The sequence below is a fragment of the Leptodactylus fuscus genome, chromosome 2 (assembly GCF_031893055.1).
Source record: "Leptodactylus fuscus isolate aLepFus1 chromosome 2, aLepFus1.hap2, whole genome shotgun sequence".
Taxonomy (NCBI): domain Eukaryota; kingdom Metazoa; phylum Chordata; class Amphibia; order Anura; family Leptodactylidae; genus Leptodactylus; species Leptodactylus fuscus.
The window spans coordinates 255,647,274-255,663,923 of record NC_134266.1 but is presented as its reverse complement, the minus strand read 5'-3'; the positions used below and the strand labels follow the sequence as shown (position 1 = coordinate 255,663,923).

At 44.2% G+C, this 16,650-nt stretch overlaps 1 protein-coding gene across 1 annotated transcript in view; it reads left to right on the top strand.

Annotated features, from left to right (window-relative positions):
• ATM (ATM serine/threonine kinase) overlaps positions 1-16,650 on the top strand; it is a 72,166-nt gene that overhangs the window by 41,280 nt on the left and 14,236 nt on the right. Inside the window, exons 38-51 of the mRNA XM_075266101.1 lie at positions 115-202; positions 399-557; positions 1,360-1,468; positions 3,041-3,129; positions 3,930-4,032; positions 5,444-5,592; positions 5,683-5,787; positions 7,146-7,265; positions 8,133-8,361; positions 9,462-9,629; positions 10,168-10,287; positions 11,333-11,550; positions 14,418-14,625; positions 16,357-16,470. Coding sequence (XP_075122202.1) covers positions 115-202; positions 399-557; positions 1,360-1,468; positions 3,041-3,129; positions 3,930-4,032; positions 5,444-5,592; positions 5,683-5,787; positions 7,146-7,265; positions 8,133-8,361; positions 9,462-9,629; positions 10,168-10,287; positions 11,333-11,550; positions 14,418-14,625; positions 16,357-16,470 — 1,979 coding nt within the window. The remainder of the gene's footprint in view (positions 1-114; positions 203-398; positions 558-1,359; positions 1,469-3,040; positions 3,130-3,929; positions 4,033-5,443; positions 5,593-5,682; positions 5,788-7,145; positions 7,266-8,132; positions 8,362-9,461; positions 9,630-10,167; positions 10,288-11,332; positions 11,551-14,417; positions 14,626-16,356; positions 16,471-16,650) is intronic.

Sequence of the window (16,650 nt, the reverse complement as noted above, 5' to 3'; positions counted from 1 at the left end):
CAAGAAACCACCACTTTCATGTGTAATATTTGGTTGCCATCAAAAATTGCACATTTCTAGATTTTATATGGCCGTAGGATGAAGGAATTAATCCTATGTTAATTTCCAAAACAGAATCGGAAGGCTTGACCCGTGGAACAGTGAACATTGCGTCTAGGAGAACAATGCTCAGTATTGTAGAGTATCTGAGGAAGCAAAGACGGTAAGAGGGGTTACTTGAGATATATATATTTATATTTGGTATGTTGAAAAATATCTCCTCACGTTGTATGCTGAAATATATAACTATATAGAGCTATTTCTGTACGTACTTTATACAGGAAAATTAGCGAATACTGCATTCACTAACCATCTTCTGATATTACCTAAGAATAGACTATGTGCTCCTCTTATTTCAGGCCAGGGGAAGGAACAGCCTTTGATGATAATTTCTGGCTTGATCTAAATTACCTTGAAGTTGCCATGGCAGTACAGTCCTGTGCCGCTCACTTTACTGCTCTGCTGTACACTGAAATCTATGCAGACAAGATCAAGTTAGATGGAGAACAAAAAGCTAAGTAAGTTCTTCTGGGTGCGACTAATCATGTCTGTTCCCAGAATGTTGGGTTATACACTACTGACATCTTTTTTTATTTTATAATATAGTTGTAGTTGGCGATATTACTCATGTGCTCATTTATGTATTTTACAATGGACCTTTCACCACCTGCATCAAGTCCCACTCTTACTGTCTGTTTTTAGGGGATATTGTCACTCCATAGGGAGAGAACCACCATATAGGTGTGTGGAGTTTTATTAAGCCATGAGCGCTCCACTGCAAAGGAACATGGGAAGAATATGCAAATCTGACTTCCATGATGTAATTAGGAAGTCAGTGCCTCAAGTATGCACACCAATAGAGGGCGCTGACTGAGAATGTGCAAGTCTGTCTTCCATGATGTAATTAGGAATACAGAGTCTCAGTCAAGCAAGCCTATAGAGGGCGCTCCCTTTAACATCATGCCGACCGTCTCAGAGGCCTTTGTTTGCAATTATGTTGGGATTATACCAGATACAGTCTTTCAGACAAGGACAGCTGTTTTGATGTTGTTGCATCTCATCAGCTTGGCGCAGAGAGGACTGATCTGGCAGAGATGAGAGGCTTAGACAGGGTTAAGGGGATATCGTCACATCATGGAAGACAGATTTGCATATTCTTCCCATGTCTGTTTAGTCGCTTCTCTGCCGATTCTGGCACAGTTAGAATATTTTTCCTTTCTTGAATTGTCATTGTAATTCGGCTTATTAGTTATATGCTATGTATACGGCTTACTTGTAGCCGGTTTCCTCTTAAACTATTCAATCTGCTGGTGTTTTTAGGAGCAAGTCCTCTGCACGTAAGTCCCTCAAGTTTGAAGAGGAGAGTCAAACCATGACCATTGTCAGTATGAGTGAGAGGAGCAAAGAGGAAACTGGGATAAGTTTGCAGGTATTTCTACATTATTGGATTCTTAAGTTGATAGTATATGTACCGTATGATGATCCTATGAAACTACAAACACTCCAGTGTCTGCACATGTATTCAATGTAAATCTATGCAGACATGGGACGTTTTGCCGCCTTCTGACCATTGCTTTAGTATTCTGATTCTTACCGAGAGTTTGTCTCCAGAATCCAGCATACCAACCCAGAGACCCAGCACACAGGGTCTAGGTTAGGCTCATCTGAATCATACAGTGACCCTGAGATACCACTGTTTTTGTCAACATGCAAAAAAGCTCTTTGGACCAGCAAGGGGATTGTCATTGCTTCAAAAAGTTAAGTAGTGACACCCTCATTGCTCCAAAGAGTTAATTTGCATATTGACAAAATTAGCAATAACTCTGCAATTCACAAGGAAAACATTGTATGATTCAGGTCATCCTAACCTATCTATCTGCGGGGCTAGGTGGGTGTGCTGAGTTCTGGTGACACTCCCTTTAAGGGGGCACACATAAGATAAGATCCTTTAATAGTCCCGCCGTGGGGAAATTCAGTGTGATACAGCATCATGGATAGTACAGTAGTATATAGCAAGAGAAAACACATACAAGATCATGGCAGATAGAGAGATACTAGGAGTCATAGCAACTAGAAAGAAAAAGTTTCAGGATCATTTAGTTCTCTGTGCGAAGTGATGTTGATAATACAGCTCGACCATGGTTGGAGGACATAAGCAGGGGGGCACAGCATGTAAACAGGTAGAATCATCTTTTTGCAGAGGTGAGGGACATATGCAGCTATCACAATAACATGTGGTAGTTCCTGTGGCAGGTAGTGAGATCTCATGCTCACATCTGATAGCTCAATTTCTCGTATCAGCACTATTGTTCCTTAACCACAAAAATACCCCCCCAAAAGTGTACCTTCTTTTATCACAAGCCCTCCTCCTTTCTTCTTACTGCTGTCATGTGTTCTGTACGCTCAAAGAAGTCTGAAGCCAAAGTCTCCACGTGTCCACAGGAAAAAGAAATTTCAGTCAGCCAACCGCAGGCACCTTCCAAGCTTAAACATTAGACGCCAAAACATTTCCTTGAAAGAAGGAGTCTGCAATTTAATGCAAGTTTCTTCTCCATGCTTTGTCTGCCTCATGTTGTCCATGCTTCCCTTAGCTCGTGGAGGGATGGTAACAAGGCTATAACAAAGCCACCACATGTACACTCCATTCAGCCGACTGCAGGCATCTTCCAAGCATAAGCAATAGACAAAAAGACAAAATAGTCCGCAGGTTTTTCCATTCCAAATAGCTATTCATAGTGCAAGGGTACTTGTCTAGAGGATTCTTGAAGATACAGACAAAAAGAGTAAGAAAGGAAAAATAAGGTTATTCTCAGCTTGGAGTCTGTGTATCAGGCTGCCACTCACGCAGCGCCATCTTGAAAAAAAAAAGATAGAAAATAGAGTCAGTAATACCATAAGAATAAAATAAAAAATTGAAAAAAAGTGTAATTTAGTTTGTATCAGAGAAGTATCTGTATGGGAATCTACTTCGGATAGATTTTTCTTATTTTGTGTGTATTAGGATCTCATGATGGACATTTACAGAAGTATTGGAGAGCCTGACAGCTTGTATGGATGTGGAGGAGGAAAAATGCTTCATCCCCTTGCAAGGTGAGACATACATCATAGCTGAAGTTTTGACTTATAGGGGTTTGACCAGTATTTAAAGAACTACCAATGCCAACGCTTTGCACCCTTTGATGGTCATCGTTCCACTGATTCTGGTGCAGTTATACTTTTTTCTCTAGTCCCCACCATTCCTGAGCAATCGATGCTGTCAACATTAGTGCCTGATATGCTTATCAGACTCCAGAGTAAGATGGGTGGGCCTGAGAGGTAGTAGAAAGTCTGGAACTGCCCACTTTACAGAGAGCTTCATTAGCATATTGGGTGTTAAAACGATATGCACTGGTTGCTCAGGAATGGTGGGAGCTAGAGAAACAATTCCAACTGTGCTGAATTCAGTGGAGCAGTGCATCCTAGGATTATAGAGACCTTTGTTCTTCCTTTACTAAAACAGCCATAAGCCGTTCTGGAACATCTTGATCTGTGTGTCATGGTGTTCCTCTGTTGTTCTTCCTAGAATTTTTTGGGAAACTTGACAGCTTGGTGTTATCAGTTGAGGGCCCTGCCCAGCGTGATACCGTCTAATCAGTGCAATGTGTCATAATACCAGGCAGTTGCTAGTTTATTCATACGTGTCCAGGAGGAACAGCAGACGAACAGGACAGAATTATGAGGAAATTTGCTATTCCATAGGGAATGCTAGTATTTGCTAAAACAGAAGAGTGAGCAGGTTTACTCTAAACACTTTCATACTCCGATTCTTGTAAAGCTGGGTTGTTGCAGCTGTTTTTCTTCCTTGTCTGACTAGGATATGTTGTGTTCATGCGTTTCTTTCTTTGCATCAGAATCCGAACATATGAACATGAAGCTATGTGGGGTAAAGCCTTGGTTACCTATGACCTGGAGACCAATCTAACCCCAGCTACACGCCAGGCTGGCATCATGCAGGTATTTGTGGGCAGACATCTTTTTGTTCTTTTTAATAGAGTAATTCTACCCCTTATATGTGTGTGACTAGTAATACAAATGAGATACAGGTTGGCGGAATAGCAATCTCTTACAATCCCTCCATAAATATCCAGACTTGACTCAAGGTGGAGAGGGGAGTATTTTTCTATTAGACACCTTAGACAGTGACTGCTCTCCCGGAAAACAAATAGATCTGGTATGTTGAAATCCATCATGGCTGACCATTGACAAGTTTCATCAGGAGACAGTCAGGAGGCCACGTGTACATATTAGATGGCTGACTGGTTCTTCTTATGTTGTCAGGTTTGGCCAACATACATCTAATGCGTGTGGCCAGCTTAGGTATAGATAGATTCAGTTTTTAAGAACATATTCTTAAAGTGACACCCCACCCCTCATTAAAATGCAAGGTGGTCCTCATTAAAATATGCTACAATGGACGCTGTCACCCATATCTATCTCCTGTAGCCACGTCTAGTACCAGAAATAATAATAAAATGCAACTTCCAGGGCCTTAGACTGTGAAAATAACATCACTAAAGGTCCTGGAAGCTGCACCAATCGCTGTTCATAATATTGGGGAAAGTAATGGGAGCATGGTGAGGTGATGTGACAGAGAGGCGAGAACTATGGGCGGTATGTGAGAGGGGGCAGAAGGGAGCAGATTGAGATGTGAGGGGCAGAGGAGGAACAGGGAGGCATTGGGACAAAAGAGGTAGGACAGGGGGTAGGACTTTGATGAATGTAAAATCATATGGTAGCTGTCTGGCAGAGAGACCTCCTGTTTACACAGCAACACATGCTAGAAAAACAGGTCACTGTGATGAAGTGAAGTATTAAAGAAGGTGAAAATCAGGATAAAGAAGGGCACTGCGAGTAGACGACTATTACTATTGGAGGAATGGTCTTTCAGACAATATAATGTCTTAATATCATCCTACTAATATTATAAATGTGGATGTTTGTGTGTTTGGATGTTTGTTCCTCAATCACGCAAAAACAGCTGAACAGATTTGGCTGACATTTGTCACATACATAGATTGGATCCCCGATTAAAATATCCCGGTAAATTACGTAACTTCACGACCACTATGAACGAATTTAGTTTCAGAGTAGACTAAAGGACCCGTGATGACATCAGCACAGGTCCTTGAGCCATTCTCTGATAGGATCACACTATTGGGTGGGCGGAGCTAAACCTGGGCTTATATGCTGGCTTCTGGTGATAGACTCTCTTTAACATACTTGCCACATAGTGATGGGTTCCTGTTGCAGATTTTGCATTGCTGGGTTGGGGTCTCACCTGAAGTGATGCCTTAATATATATCTTTCCTTTCTTTTTCTGGGTTTTATGTTTTTGTCTCTTCTTCACAATGACATTGTTTTTCAGGCCTTACAGAACTTCGGCTTGTGCCACATGCTGTCCACCTACTTGCGGGGCCTGGAGCATGAGAACCCCGAGTGGTTTGCCGAGCTGCAGGAGATCCACTTTCAGGCAGCATGGCGGAACATGAAGTGGGATGAGAGCCCACCCTATAAGTAATGCCTGGCCTTCCCGTGTTACGTCATGTCTACTGCATGTCTGTAGTTGTCCTATGTATAACTTCATCTTCTTCCCTTTTTTCTTAGAAATGACGCTGCAGGACCGGGCTATCACGAGTCTCTGTATTGTGCGTTACAGTCCCTAAGAGACAAAGAATTCCCTACTTTTCATGATCATATTAAGTTTGCCAGGTATTTTTCCTTGAATTTTCCTTTCATTGTCTATATATCCTTTGTACAAATTGCATTAATGAGGTTTTTCCATTAATTGTTTATTAATGGCCTGTCCTTAGGATAGAGCGGATGCACATCCGAACAGCTGGTCCATAGCGGGGCCACCTGTTGCATGTATGGGTGTGTGAGAATATGGCACAGGCTGCACATTGATAGTATCCTTGTCCATCTGTGACCTCCACGGACCCATACATTTTAAAGGGATTCTATCATTGGATTCCCTTTTTTTTCTGACTAACACGTAGGAATAGCCTTAAGAAAGACTATTCTTCTCCTACCTTTAGATGTCTTCTCCGCGCTGCCGTTCAGTAGAAATCCGGATTTTCTTCTGTATGCAAATGAGTTCTCTCACAGCACTGGGGGCGGGCTCCAGCGCTCAAACAGCACTGGGGGCGTCCCCAATACTGCGAGAGAACTCTCCAGCGCCACCTCCATCTTCTTCTGGAACGCCCTCTCCCTCCGTCTTCTTCCGTCCTGGGTTTCAATCTTCTAGGCATGTGCAGTCCACACACATGCTCAGGGCCACAAGAAAATGGCCGCTTACACCAGCTTACAGTGTAAGCGGCCACAAGAAAATGGCCGCATACTATGTAAGCAAGCATTTTCTTGTGGCTGTGGGCATGCGCAGTCGACTCTGCCCAAGGCCCGATGGCAGAGCTGACTGCGCATGCCTAGAAGATTGAAACCCAGGACAGAAGAAGATACAGGGAGAGGGCGTTCCAGAAGAAGATGGAGGCAGCACTTGAGGTTCTTTTGCAGTATTTGGGGACGCCCCCAGTGCTGGGAGAGAACTCATTTGCATACTGAAGAAAACCGTGATTTCTACTGAACGGCGGTGCAGAGAAAACATCTAAAGGTAGGAGAAGAATAGCCTTTCTTAAGGCTATTCCTACGTGTTATCGAGGAAAAAAAAGGTATCCAATGATCCCTTTAATGAATGAGCCCAAACCACAAAATGGACAGGTATAGGATTTGTCCTGAGTTTTGTGTCCAGTCCAACACATACTGATGTGTATGAGGTCGTAGAAAAGAATGGGTCAGTGGGCTACCTGTTAAAACCATGGACAGCACACTGACAAAACTGACGGTCATGTGCATGTAGCCTAAGAAATACAAAAGTAATACGCTGCCGACGAGTTATATTTGCTTTCCGTTGCCGTATGGGACTTTGATGCCTCGCCATCGGTGCATTGATATAATATGCTTTGGCCTATAGGGGGAGCTCTAACTCAACAAATTCAATGATATTAGAAGGAAGTGTCTAATACAGGCTGAATGTAAATAGTCCTTGCTCAACATGTTTTTTCTGTCTATAGGGTTAAAGAAGTTGAGGATCTGTGTAGCGGCAGCCTGGAGTCCGTGTATTCTCTGTATCCCACGCTGTGCAGGCTGCAAGCCATTGGGGAATTAGCAAATGCTGGGCAGATGTTTTCCAGGTATGCCAAAAGCTCACAGACTTAAATGGTCGCTAACATTTCAACAAGTTTGTAGAAATGAATTGTACAAGGAGCAGGAAGTGCACGAGACGAGAAGAAAGCCTTGGCGTAGTCTGATACTGGAACTAAACAGGAGCTTTCTATCACAACCAAAGCACTTTATTCATGTCATTACAGTCAGTACTTATACATGTCCTACATAGTCCTGGGACTGTTTCTGAGCAAGAGACAGTTACAGAGCGGATTCTCCTTTACGTACTGTATGCGGTGTATGGCGGCTAGTCTTTACCCACCAGCTCAGAGAGAACTGCAAATTACAGATATAACATGTAGAAGGGAAAACTGCTAAATAATGCAAAATATGTCCTATAATGGCCAATATAGTGTCACTCATGTACACACAATGTAATAAAGGGGTTGTCTGATGGAAATGGAAAGTGATAAACTATCGGATACGTGGACCCCGCACCGATCAGCTGATTTGGCTACTGGAAGCTGTATACAAAGTGTATGGCCAGAAGCTCTGCTCTTATTTCAGTCAACAAGAGCAGGTTTGCCGTTCCCCAGTTCGAGTGATAAAGTGTATATCTGTATACAGCTTACGGCTCTTTACACTATAGCGGTTGGGGCGGAGAACTGCTCTACCTTGTATATGACTTGTGGCTGAGCGGTGCGGGGTTTGGGTGTCAGACCCCAGAGATCTTATACTGATAACCTGTCCTGTGGATAAGTCATCAGTATCCATTTAACTTTACCTTCTTGGACAACCCCTTTAATTTATGGAAGGTTTGGTGACGGGTCGGGTACACTTTAAGAATAACGTATGATCTAATGCAATGTGGTCATAGCTTAGTTTTTGTCTTTCAGACCCCTCACTGAGCACCTCCTAAATGACCTCTACATGAAGTGGCAGCAGCAGTCTCAGCTCCTTAAAGACAGCGATTTTGGCTTCCAGGAGCCTGTCCTTGCGCTTCGATCTGTCATCCTTGAGACGATGCTGGAGAAAAACGTCTCCAGTCCAGACTGTCTGAATGAAATCCTCACCAAACATTTAGTGGAGTTATCCCGAGTGTCCAGGCTCGCCAACAACACCCAGGTTAGTTTTACTATTTTGCATTGTGAAATATAGTTTATAACCGGATCCGTCAGAGCATGCAGCACTATGTTGTATAGGAGCAGCGTGAACACAACCTTAAAAGGGTTCTATCACTAGATTTTCATGTTTTTAGCTAAAGATATGCCTGAATAGCCTTTTTAAAGGTGCTGCTAATCGTTAGTAGAAAGACCCCCACTTTTTTGTTAATTACTGTGGAATACGATATGCAAATCAGCTCCAGGGTGCACAGTGGGCGTGTCGTGCACCCCTTAGCGTAATATCTATGACACAAGGGGGTGCACGGAACACCCACCGTGCACCATGGAGCTAGGACCCCTAGCATATGACCAAAGGATCGCCATGATTCCCTGAAAAAAGTGCCAGAGGGTGCTGCAACCCCAATTTCTAATAGAGCTGGGAAATAATGGCCGCAATTAATCGGGCATTTTACCTCAATTAATATTGATAATGTTATGGCACTCCCCCTTTACAAGTCACACTCCAGAGGCGGATTATGATATGGGCGTATTGGGTTGTAGCTTGGGGCCCAACATCAAGTAATTGCCCATTTGCCCCCATAATCCGACCTCATAATCCACTGTATCGGCATCTGTTTATACAGTTGTCTACTTGTTGTGGGACACGAGTGTCTACAGGAGGTAAGTATGTGTTGGGCGAACTTTGTGAAATTTGTCTTGCAAGATTTGTCCACAATGTCCGAACAAGAGCTGCTATTATTATACTATGGGGTCTCTTCATACCCCAGAGGACAATTAGGAGAGGTGAGCAAACACAAAAATACTCATATCACAATCATACTCACCTCTCCTCGGCTCCGGCATGGGTCTTCATCCTCTTCCGGCCTCCTGAATGATGTCAGAGACTGATGAGGTCTGTAATTGGACCTTAGCAGTCACATGGCATTGTGATGCTTGTGTATGCAACCTGTTTGGCTACAGTTGCAGCAATAGATTCAATGCAGCCGCCATGTAGCTTAGTCTTAGTTTGGAGCATGGACGGAACATGTAGCAAACGCACCAGCAGAAGGTGATAATACGACCGCTATGTATTTTACATTTCCCGTCACCTTTCCCTCACAGCTCCCAGAGAAGGCCATGTTCCAGATCAAACAACATAACACTGCACAATTTCTTGTATCGGAGTGGCAGCTTGAAGAAGCTCAAGTCTTTTGGGCTAAAAAGGAGCAAAGTCTGGCCTTGGGTCTACTCCGACAAATGGTGGACAAATTGGAAACCCACAGCTTTGAGGTCGGTAATTCCTTGTTCAGGTCATCTCTATCTACAGACAGGGACTCTATATACTCTTACTGTACAGTAAAAATAAATGAATTTTCATTCTAGGGGTTCGATTAAAAAACAGTGCCACCTGTCCATGAGTGTTCACCTCTATCAAAATGAATGAAATTTCTCTGCAATACCACATATAACTTCTGGACAGGTGTGGCGCTGTTTTTGGAAAAAAGCAGCCATGTGTTTGTAATTCACTCCTGAGACACATGTAGGTGTTAGGCGTAACCAGCCTATTTTGGATCTCTACCTCTTTAATGTTGTCCATTATTCTGTTATGTATAGAGGTGAACAAACACTATTCAAAACAGCCGTTTCGAATAGCACGCTCCCATAGAAATGAATGGAAGCGGCCGAAACGCCGACTTTGCCAGCGGCCAGCCGCTTAACCCCCCGCCTGCCGGCTACATCCATTCATTTCTATGGGATCGTGCTATTCGAAACAGCTGTTTCGAATAGTGTTCGCTCATCTCTAGTTATGTACGTGTTTCGTTTCCAGGTTGCGAATGATCCCAGCCTTCAGCTGATCTATATCGAATGTCTGAGGTTATGTGGGAATTGGTTGGCAGAAACCTGTCTGGAGAGTCCCACAATTATTATGCAGAACTATCTGGAGAAGGTAGGATCTTCTTACATGTTATACGTGGCCATACGCCTTGGTTTAATGCCAGTTGAACATGCCGACTTTAGCTTGACCGGTCGATCATCTAATGTATATGGAGGGGACAAGTTGTCAAGAGACAGAAGGATCAGGCTGTTGGATTTCAGCATGCCTAATCCTTCTATTTTTAGAAGAGAAAAAGCCGCCATCAGAAGTGTTTGGCAACGTCTTACTGCCGTTCACCCAGCCAAGTGTGCATGTTGTATAGGGGTGGGAGGAATAGCTTGAAACTGTTGAGACCCCACTGATGAGGAGAACAGGGATGTTTTGTCCCCCATTCTGAATGGAGCGGTGTTTGGTGGTATCTGCACCGCTCCTTTCATCCCAATGGTAGTGGCGAAGATTCAGTCCAGTTGTCCAGCCAGCGCTCCATTCAGAATGGGAGACAAAGTACCCCCTTCCTTTCCCTTGACTGGTGAGGGTCTGCACGTTATCTCTTGTCTTATGGATACCTTTCACATAAGAATGCCCCTTTAAGTTTACAGGATACAGGATACGTATTATGTATAGAGCTGATAGAAAACAAGTTACATAGTAGATGAGGTTGGAGGAAGACATCAGACCATCAAGTCCAATCTATAACCCTACAATCCCCTACAGTGTTGATCCAGGGGAAGGCAAAAAACCCCATGAGGCTCATGCCAATAACCCCATTTCAGGGGAAAAAATTCCTGTATGTATGGGAAGGTCCTAAATCTTGTAGGACAGATACATGGAGGGGACAGATTGTAGACAGCATAGTATATCACTGTCAGGATATTCCATTGTATTTTGTGTGTCTTGGATCTTTAATAAATTCCCCGCTCCTCACTAGACTCTAGAATTGACGCCTTTGTGGATTGAATCGCCTCCTTGTTCTAATCTTGCAGTATAAATTTCATGACCAGGTAAAGACCCATGGTACCATCCTAGAATATAATAAGAGAGATGGCGCGGCCGTGTAGATTTCATAATCGATAGTTGAGCGTTGCCGGCGCTGGTGACCTTGTTTATTGTTGTGCAGGCAGTGGACGTGGCGGAGAGTTACAGCACCGGCAGCTGTGAGCGCCTGCAGGAAGGGAGGATGAAGGCTTTCCTGTCACTTGCCCGATTCTCAGACGCCCAGTACCAGCGAATCGATAACTACATGAAATCCTCCGAATTCGAAAACAAGCAGGCGTTACTGGCGAAAGCCAAGGAGGAGGTGGAGCTAATGCGACAGCACAAGGTCCAGACTAACAGGTGACTATATAGTAGCATCTAATCCACTGTATGGTCTGTAGGGGGCACACTGATCAAGTGATTGAAGCAGTCACTGCCCAAATAAAACATTCACTGCCATTTAGGTTGCAACTCTTCGGTAATGTTCTATATGTCCGGGCGATCCCTTCTTACCCCAGCATGGACGTTACAACAGACGGACCTTCCATAGACAAATTTATTGTTGTCTCTGTCTTGCCGATCACTTTGTATACAGCTATGGGAGCTGCCATGATGCCGCTCCACTTCTGATTTGGTGATCACGTGATCTGCCGGGGGCCAGGAACTGTGTGGGCTTTGCTAAGGGATATACATATTTTTATATATTTTATACTTTCCTTTTTATCCGTCCCCATGCGATTGCGGCAGAGATTGGGCTGCTATGGACGAGTGTACGAGCACATCGTGGAGGAAGTTTTCCCCTTTAAGTTAAAGGGGATGACCAGCTCTCTGCACAGCGGCCATGCATACACTTGCATATTGTCTTCTATCATTCGGTGCACTCTCTATTACTGGAGTGCAGCAGGAGAGGATTTTACTGATAGTCTTTGTGAAAAGCTATAACATGCCCCATAAAGTGTGTAAACTTCTATTGTAGACACGGTACCTGAGCACATCTGTGCGCCCGCTGCTCCGGCACCGGCCGTGGTGTGCGGCATGTAATAAGAATCCTAATTCATGTCCCTGTGAGCGCAGACTAGGTGTCCGCTTCTAGCTGGGACCACCGAGCTGTGGAATAATTGCTCATTACGGCTGAGCTCTCAGTATCGGCAGTACATAAAGGTCTCAGATTTCGGGGACTGCCTTGCGGCATGTAATTGCACTCACCGGGGGCTCCGGATAGTAGGCGAGGGGGTAACATAGCGGAACATTAGATTAGATAGATAAAATAATAGAGTCTTGTCACGTTAAGGAGAGATTTATTTCCGATTGTATGGGCCTCATGGTTTAGGCCAGGCTTACACCCTTCTATTCTGCATGGCAGGGAAGGTTTGTATTCTAAAAATAATTGGCGTTGCACTGCAGGAAGCCATACATTGTATACTGACAGCATAATACACTGCTCAGAGGCCTATATGGGGCCTTCTAGAGACGCCACCTGGATAGCTCTGTTGTCTCTGTCATCTCCTGATCAGTGTAGGGGAATATCAGGTAGCTAAAGACTAATACAATGCATTCAACTTCATGTACCAGAGGAGACATTGCTGGGCGGGATTTATGCACAATTCTTGCTAAGTGTCAGGATGAGCCCCATACTGTCCTAGACCACCAACGCTGACATTAACTACTTAGTGTTCTTGACCACTAGAGAAGCTCATGTTATCCGATTGCTGCTCTAGACCACCAGGGTTACTTAAATGAACCCTTTCACTGTCCTAGACTACCATGGATATATGGGAAGAATATGCAAATCTGTCTTCCATGATGTAATTAGGATGTCAGTGCCTCAGGCGTGCACACCAATAGAGGGCGCTGACTGAAAATGTGCAAGTCTATCTTCCATGATGCAATTAGGAAGACAGAGTCTCAGTCAAGCAATCCAATAGAGGGCGCTCCCTTTAACATCATGCCGACCTTCTCAGAGGCCTTTGTTTGCAATGATGTTGGGATTATACCAGGTACAGTCTCTTAGCCAAGGACAGCTGTGTCGATGTATTTGCATCTTATCAGCTTGGCGCAGAGAGGACTGATCTGGCAGAGGTGAGAGGCTTAGACAGGGTTGATGGGATGTCGTCACTCCATAGGGAGAGACCACCATTTAGGTGTGTGGAGTCTTATTAAGCCATGAGCGCTCCATTGTGCAAAGGAACATGGGAAGAATATGCAAATCTGACTTCCATGATGTAATTAGGATGCCAGTGCCTCATGTATGCACACCAATGGATATAGGCATTATCATGGATATAGGCATTAAGCCCTTCCCTCTTCTAGACCACCAAGGATTTAGGCTTTAACCCCTTTCCTCCTTCTGGGCCAACAGAAATGTAGTTATTTCTGGCGTACTGGTTTCAGCAGTCACTAACGTAAGCCAAACGGCTCAAAGAGAACAGGGAGAAATACCGGAGTGCAGGAGAGGTGAGTAATATAATGTAACGCAAGTATGAGTAAGTCCTTGCGAGATTCATCTCGTGAGGTATGCTTGGGCCAATAGAGATGTAGTCATTTCTGGTGTCCTAGTTTCAGCAGTCCCTAACGTAAGCCAGGAGGCTCAAAGAGAACAGGGATAAATACTGGAGTGTAAGAGAGGTGAGTAACATAACGCAAGTATGAGTATGTCCTTGGGAGATTCATCTCGTGAGGTATGCCTGGGCCAACAGTGCGCCTGGTTAACCAGATGTAGTTATTTCTCCTAGACCACTAGGGATGTAGACATTAAAGGGGTTGTCCAGTTTCTAATATTGATGACCCATGCTTAGGATAGACTATGTTTAGATCTGCGAGGGTCCAACAACAGAGACTCCCCCACACATTTGCAGTTTGGGGACAGTATGGCTCCCAGTAATGTTTACATGCTCACGCGCCATACGATTCGTAGCGGTGGGTTTTGGAATTGTAGCGTTGCTCTATAATGGGACAGGTCTGCGGTATCAAAACCAGGCGCTATAGAGTGTACGGTGAGTGAGCAGCGCAGCTTACGGCATTGTCTGCGGGGGTCTCGAGTGTCGAACCTTTATTTTATTATTGATAGGCCATCAGTATTAGACACTGGATAACCCCTTTAATTCCTTCCCTTCCTTCCTAGACTCCAGTTCACCTTGCTTACTAAATTAACCCTTTATGAATATTTCCTACACCCCGTTATTCTACTTGGTCACTACTCACCGCTGTGATCTTTTCTTACCTGTCAGATACACTATAAAGGTTCAGCGAGAACTGGAATTAGATGAATGTGCGATTTCTGCTCTGAAGGAGGACAGGAAACACTTTCTGTGCACGGCCATAAGGAACTACATCAGCTGCCTGGTGTCGGGGGAGGAGCACGACATGTGGATTTTTCGTCTATGCTCCCTATGGTTGGAGAATTCTGGATTGCCTGAAGTGAACAGTATCATGAAGGTATCTGCCATAAATGTATTCTCACTATTCTATTAAGTTATTTCTACGCTCACAAGAAGTTCAAAAAAAACGTACCCATGTCTGACCGATGCGACCCCACCAACCATGAGGGCTGGGGTGTTTTACACCCTGGTTTGAACAGAACAAGTGGTCGGAAACGCTCGCTACCGTTCTGGACAAAAATAGCCAAGAGCTGTTCGCAATCTCCATTATGTCTATAGATCGCAGGCTTCAGTAGCTATACACGAATGTTACTATAGGCTTCAATACAGTAGTGGTAGAAGTGACCTATTGATCGCTGGTTCAAGTCCCCTAAAGTGGAGCTGAAAAAAAAAAATAAAGTTGCTAAAAATGTATTATAAAAATAATGACTGTGAAAGTCAAATGATCTCCCCCTTTGCTATAATGCATAGAAAAGTAAAAAAAAAAAAAAAAATCAGATTAGGCAAACCTATGTGACAAAATGCCCAGGCTAGAAGAATATTAGTAGATTTATCCGATCACGGGGGGCCAGACCACCCATGGACAATTCACATCTATGGAACTGCAATGTGTGGCAGCGCCCACAGCCCCATAGATGTGAATGGAGCACTGGTCACACAAGTGCACTGATACTACATTTACAAGAAGGCTTTTGGTCCAGTGATCGGACACTTATCCCCTGTCCTATGGATTAGGCATAAGTGTCTTTAAAGGGATCCTATCATTAAAACTCATTTTTTTTGTCCCTAACACATAGGAATAGCCTTAAGAAAGGCTATTCTTCTCCACGCCGCCATTCAGTATATAATCCGGTTTTCGTCGGCATGCAAATGAATTCTCTCACAGCACTGGGGGCAGGCCCCAGCACTCAAACAGCACAGGGGGCATCCCCAATGCTGCGAGAGAAATCTCCAGCACCGCCTCCATCTTCTTCTGGAACGGCCTCTCTTCGCGTCTTCTTCCGGCAGTGGCTTCAAACTTCTAGTCCTCAGGCCTAGGGCAAAGCCGACTGCGCTTGCCTGCCTGCCACAAGAAAATGGCCGCTTACACAGTATTGTAAGCGGCCATTTTCCTGTGACCGGCAGGCATTCACAATCGGCTGCCTGAGGTCTAGAAGTTTGAAGATAACGTTGGAAGAAGACGCGAAGAGAGGCTGTTCCCGAAGAATATGGAGGCGTCACTGGAGAGTTCTCTCACAGCATTTGGTCCCGCCCCCAGTGCTGCAAGAGAACTGATTTGCATGCTGAAGAAAACCGGGATTTCTACCGAACGGCGGCACGGAGAAGACATCTAAAGGTAGGAGAAGAATAACCTTTCTTACGGCTATTCATATGTGTTAGGGATAAAAAAAAAGACTTTTAATGATAGCATCCCTTTAACACCATTAGCTCCTTATGCCCTGCCGCACACCCTCCATCAGAGCGGATGACCACTACCCATTTAGCCAGTGATCTGTTCCATGCAGGCTTTCTCCTCCAGCCACCGGCTATGATTGACAATTTTTTACTGTGGTCAATAGTTGAGTGATGGGACAATAAATCCTGCACCAAATAGATCCGACTCCTCCACTGCCAACTCACTGAACTTTAGGGTTTTATATAAATTTTATTTTTGCAGCCAACCAAGGGATCAAATTAAAACCGACCACTTGGCTATGTACAGCCCGTTCTTTCCCTTAGCCCTCCTACATAAAATGGATATAGCATTTGCCGTACACTATTAATATTTAATGTAATGTTCCTCTTCTAGAAAGATTCCCAGAAGATTCCTTCCCACAAGTTCCTCCCTCTGATGTACCAGCTGGCCGCTCGCATGGGGACCAAGAAGATGGGGAGACAGGATTTCCATGAAGTGCTGAATAATGTAATTCTATGGCGTCTAGGTGTTGGGGAAGCTATAAATGAGTCGCTTAATGAGATGGCGGTGGTATAGTTTGTAACTTGTCCGCAGTCATCTCCTCTTCTTATTACATTTTACATAACAGTCATCCCCATTGAGATAATATCCAGGACAGGTAAGATGTGTAATGAGATTGTAGATGAG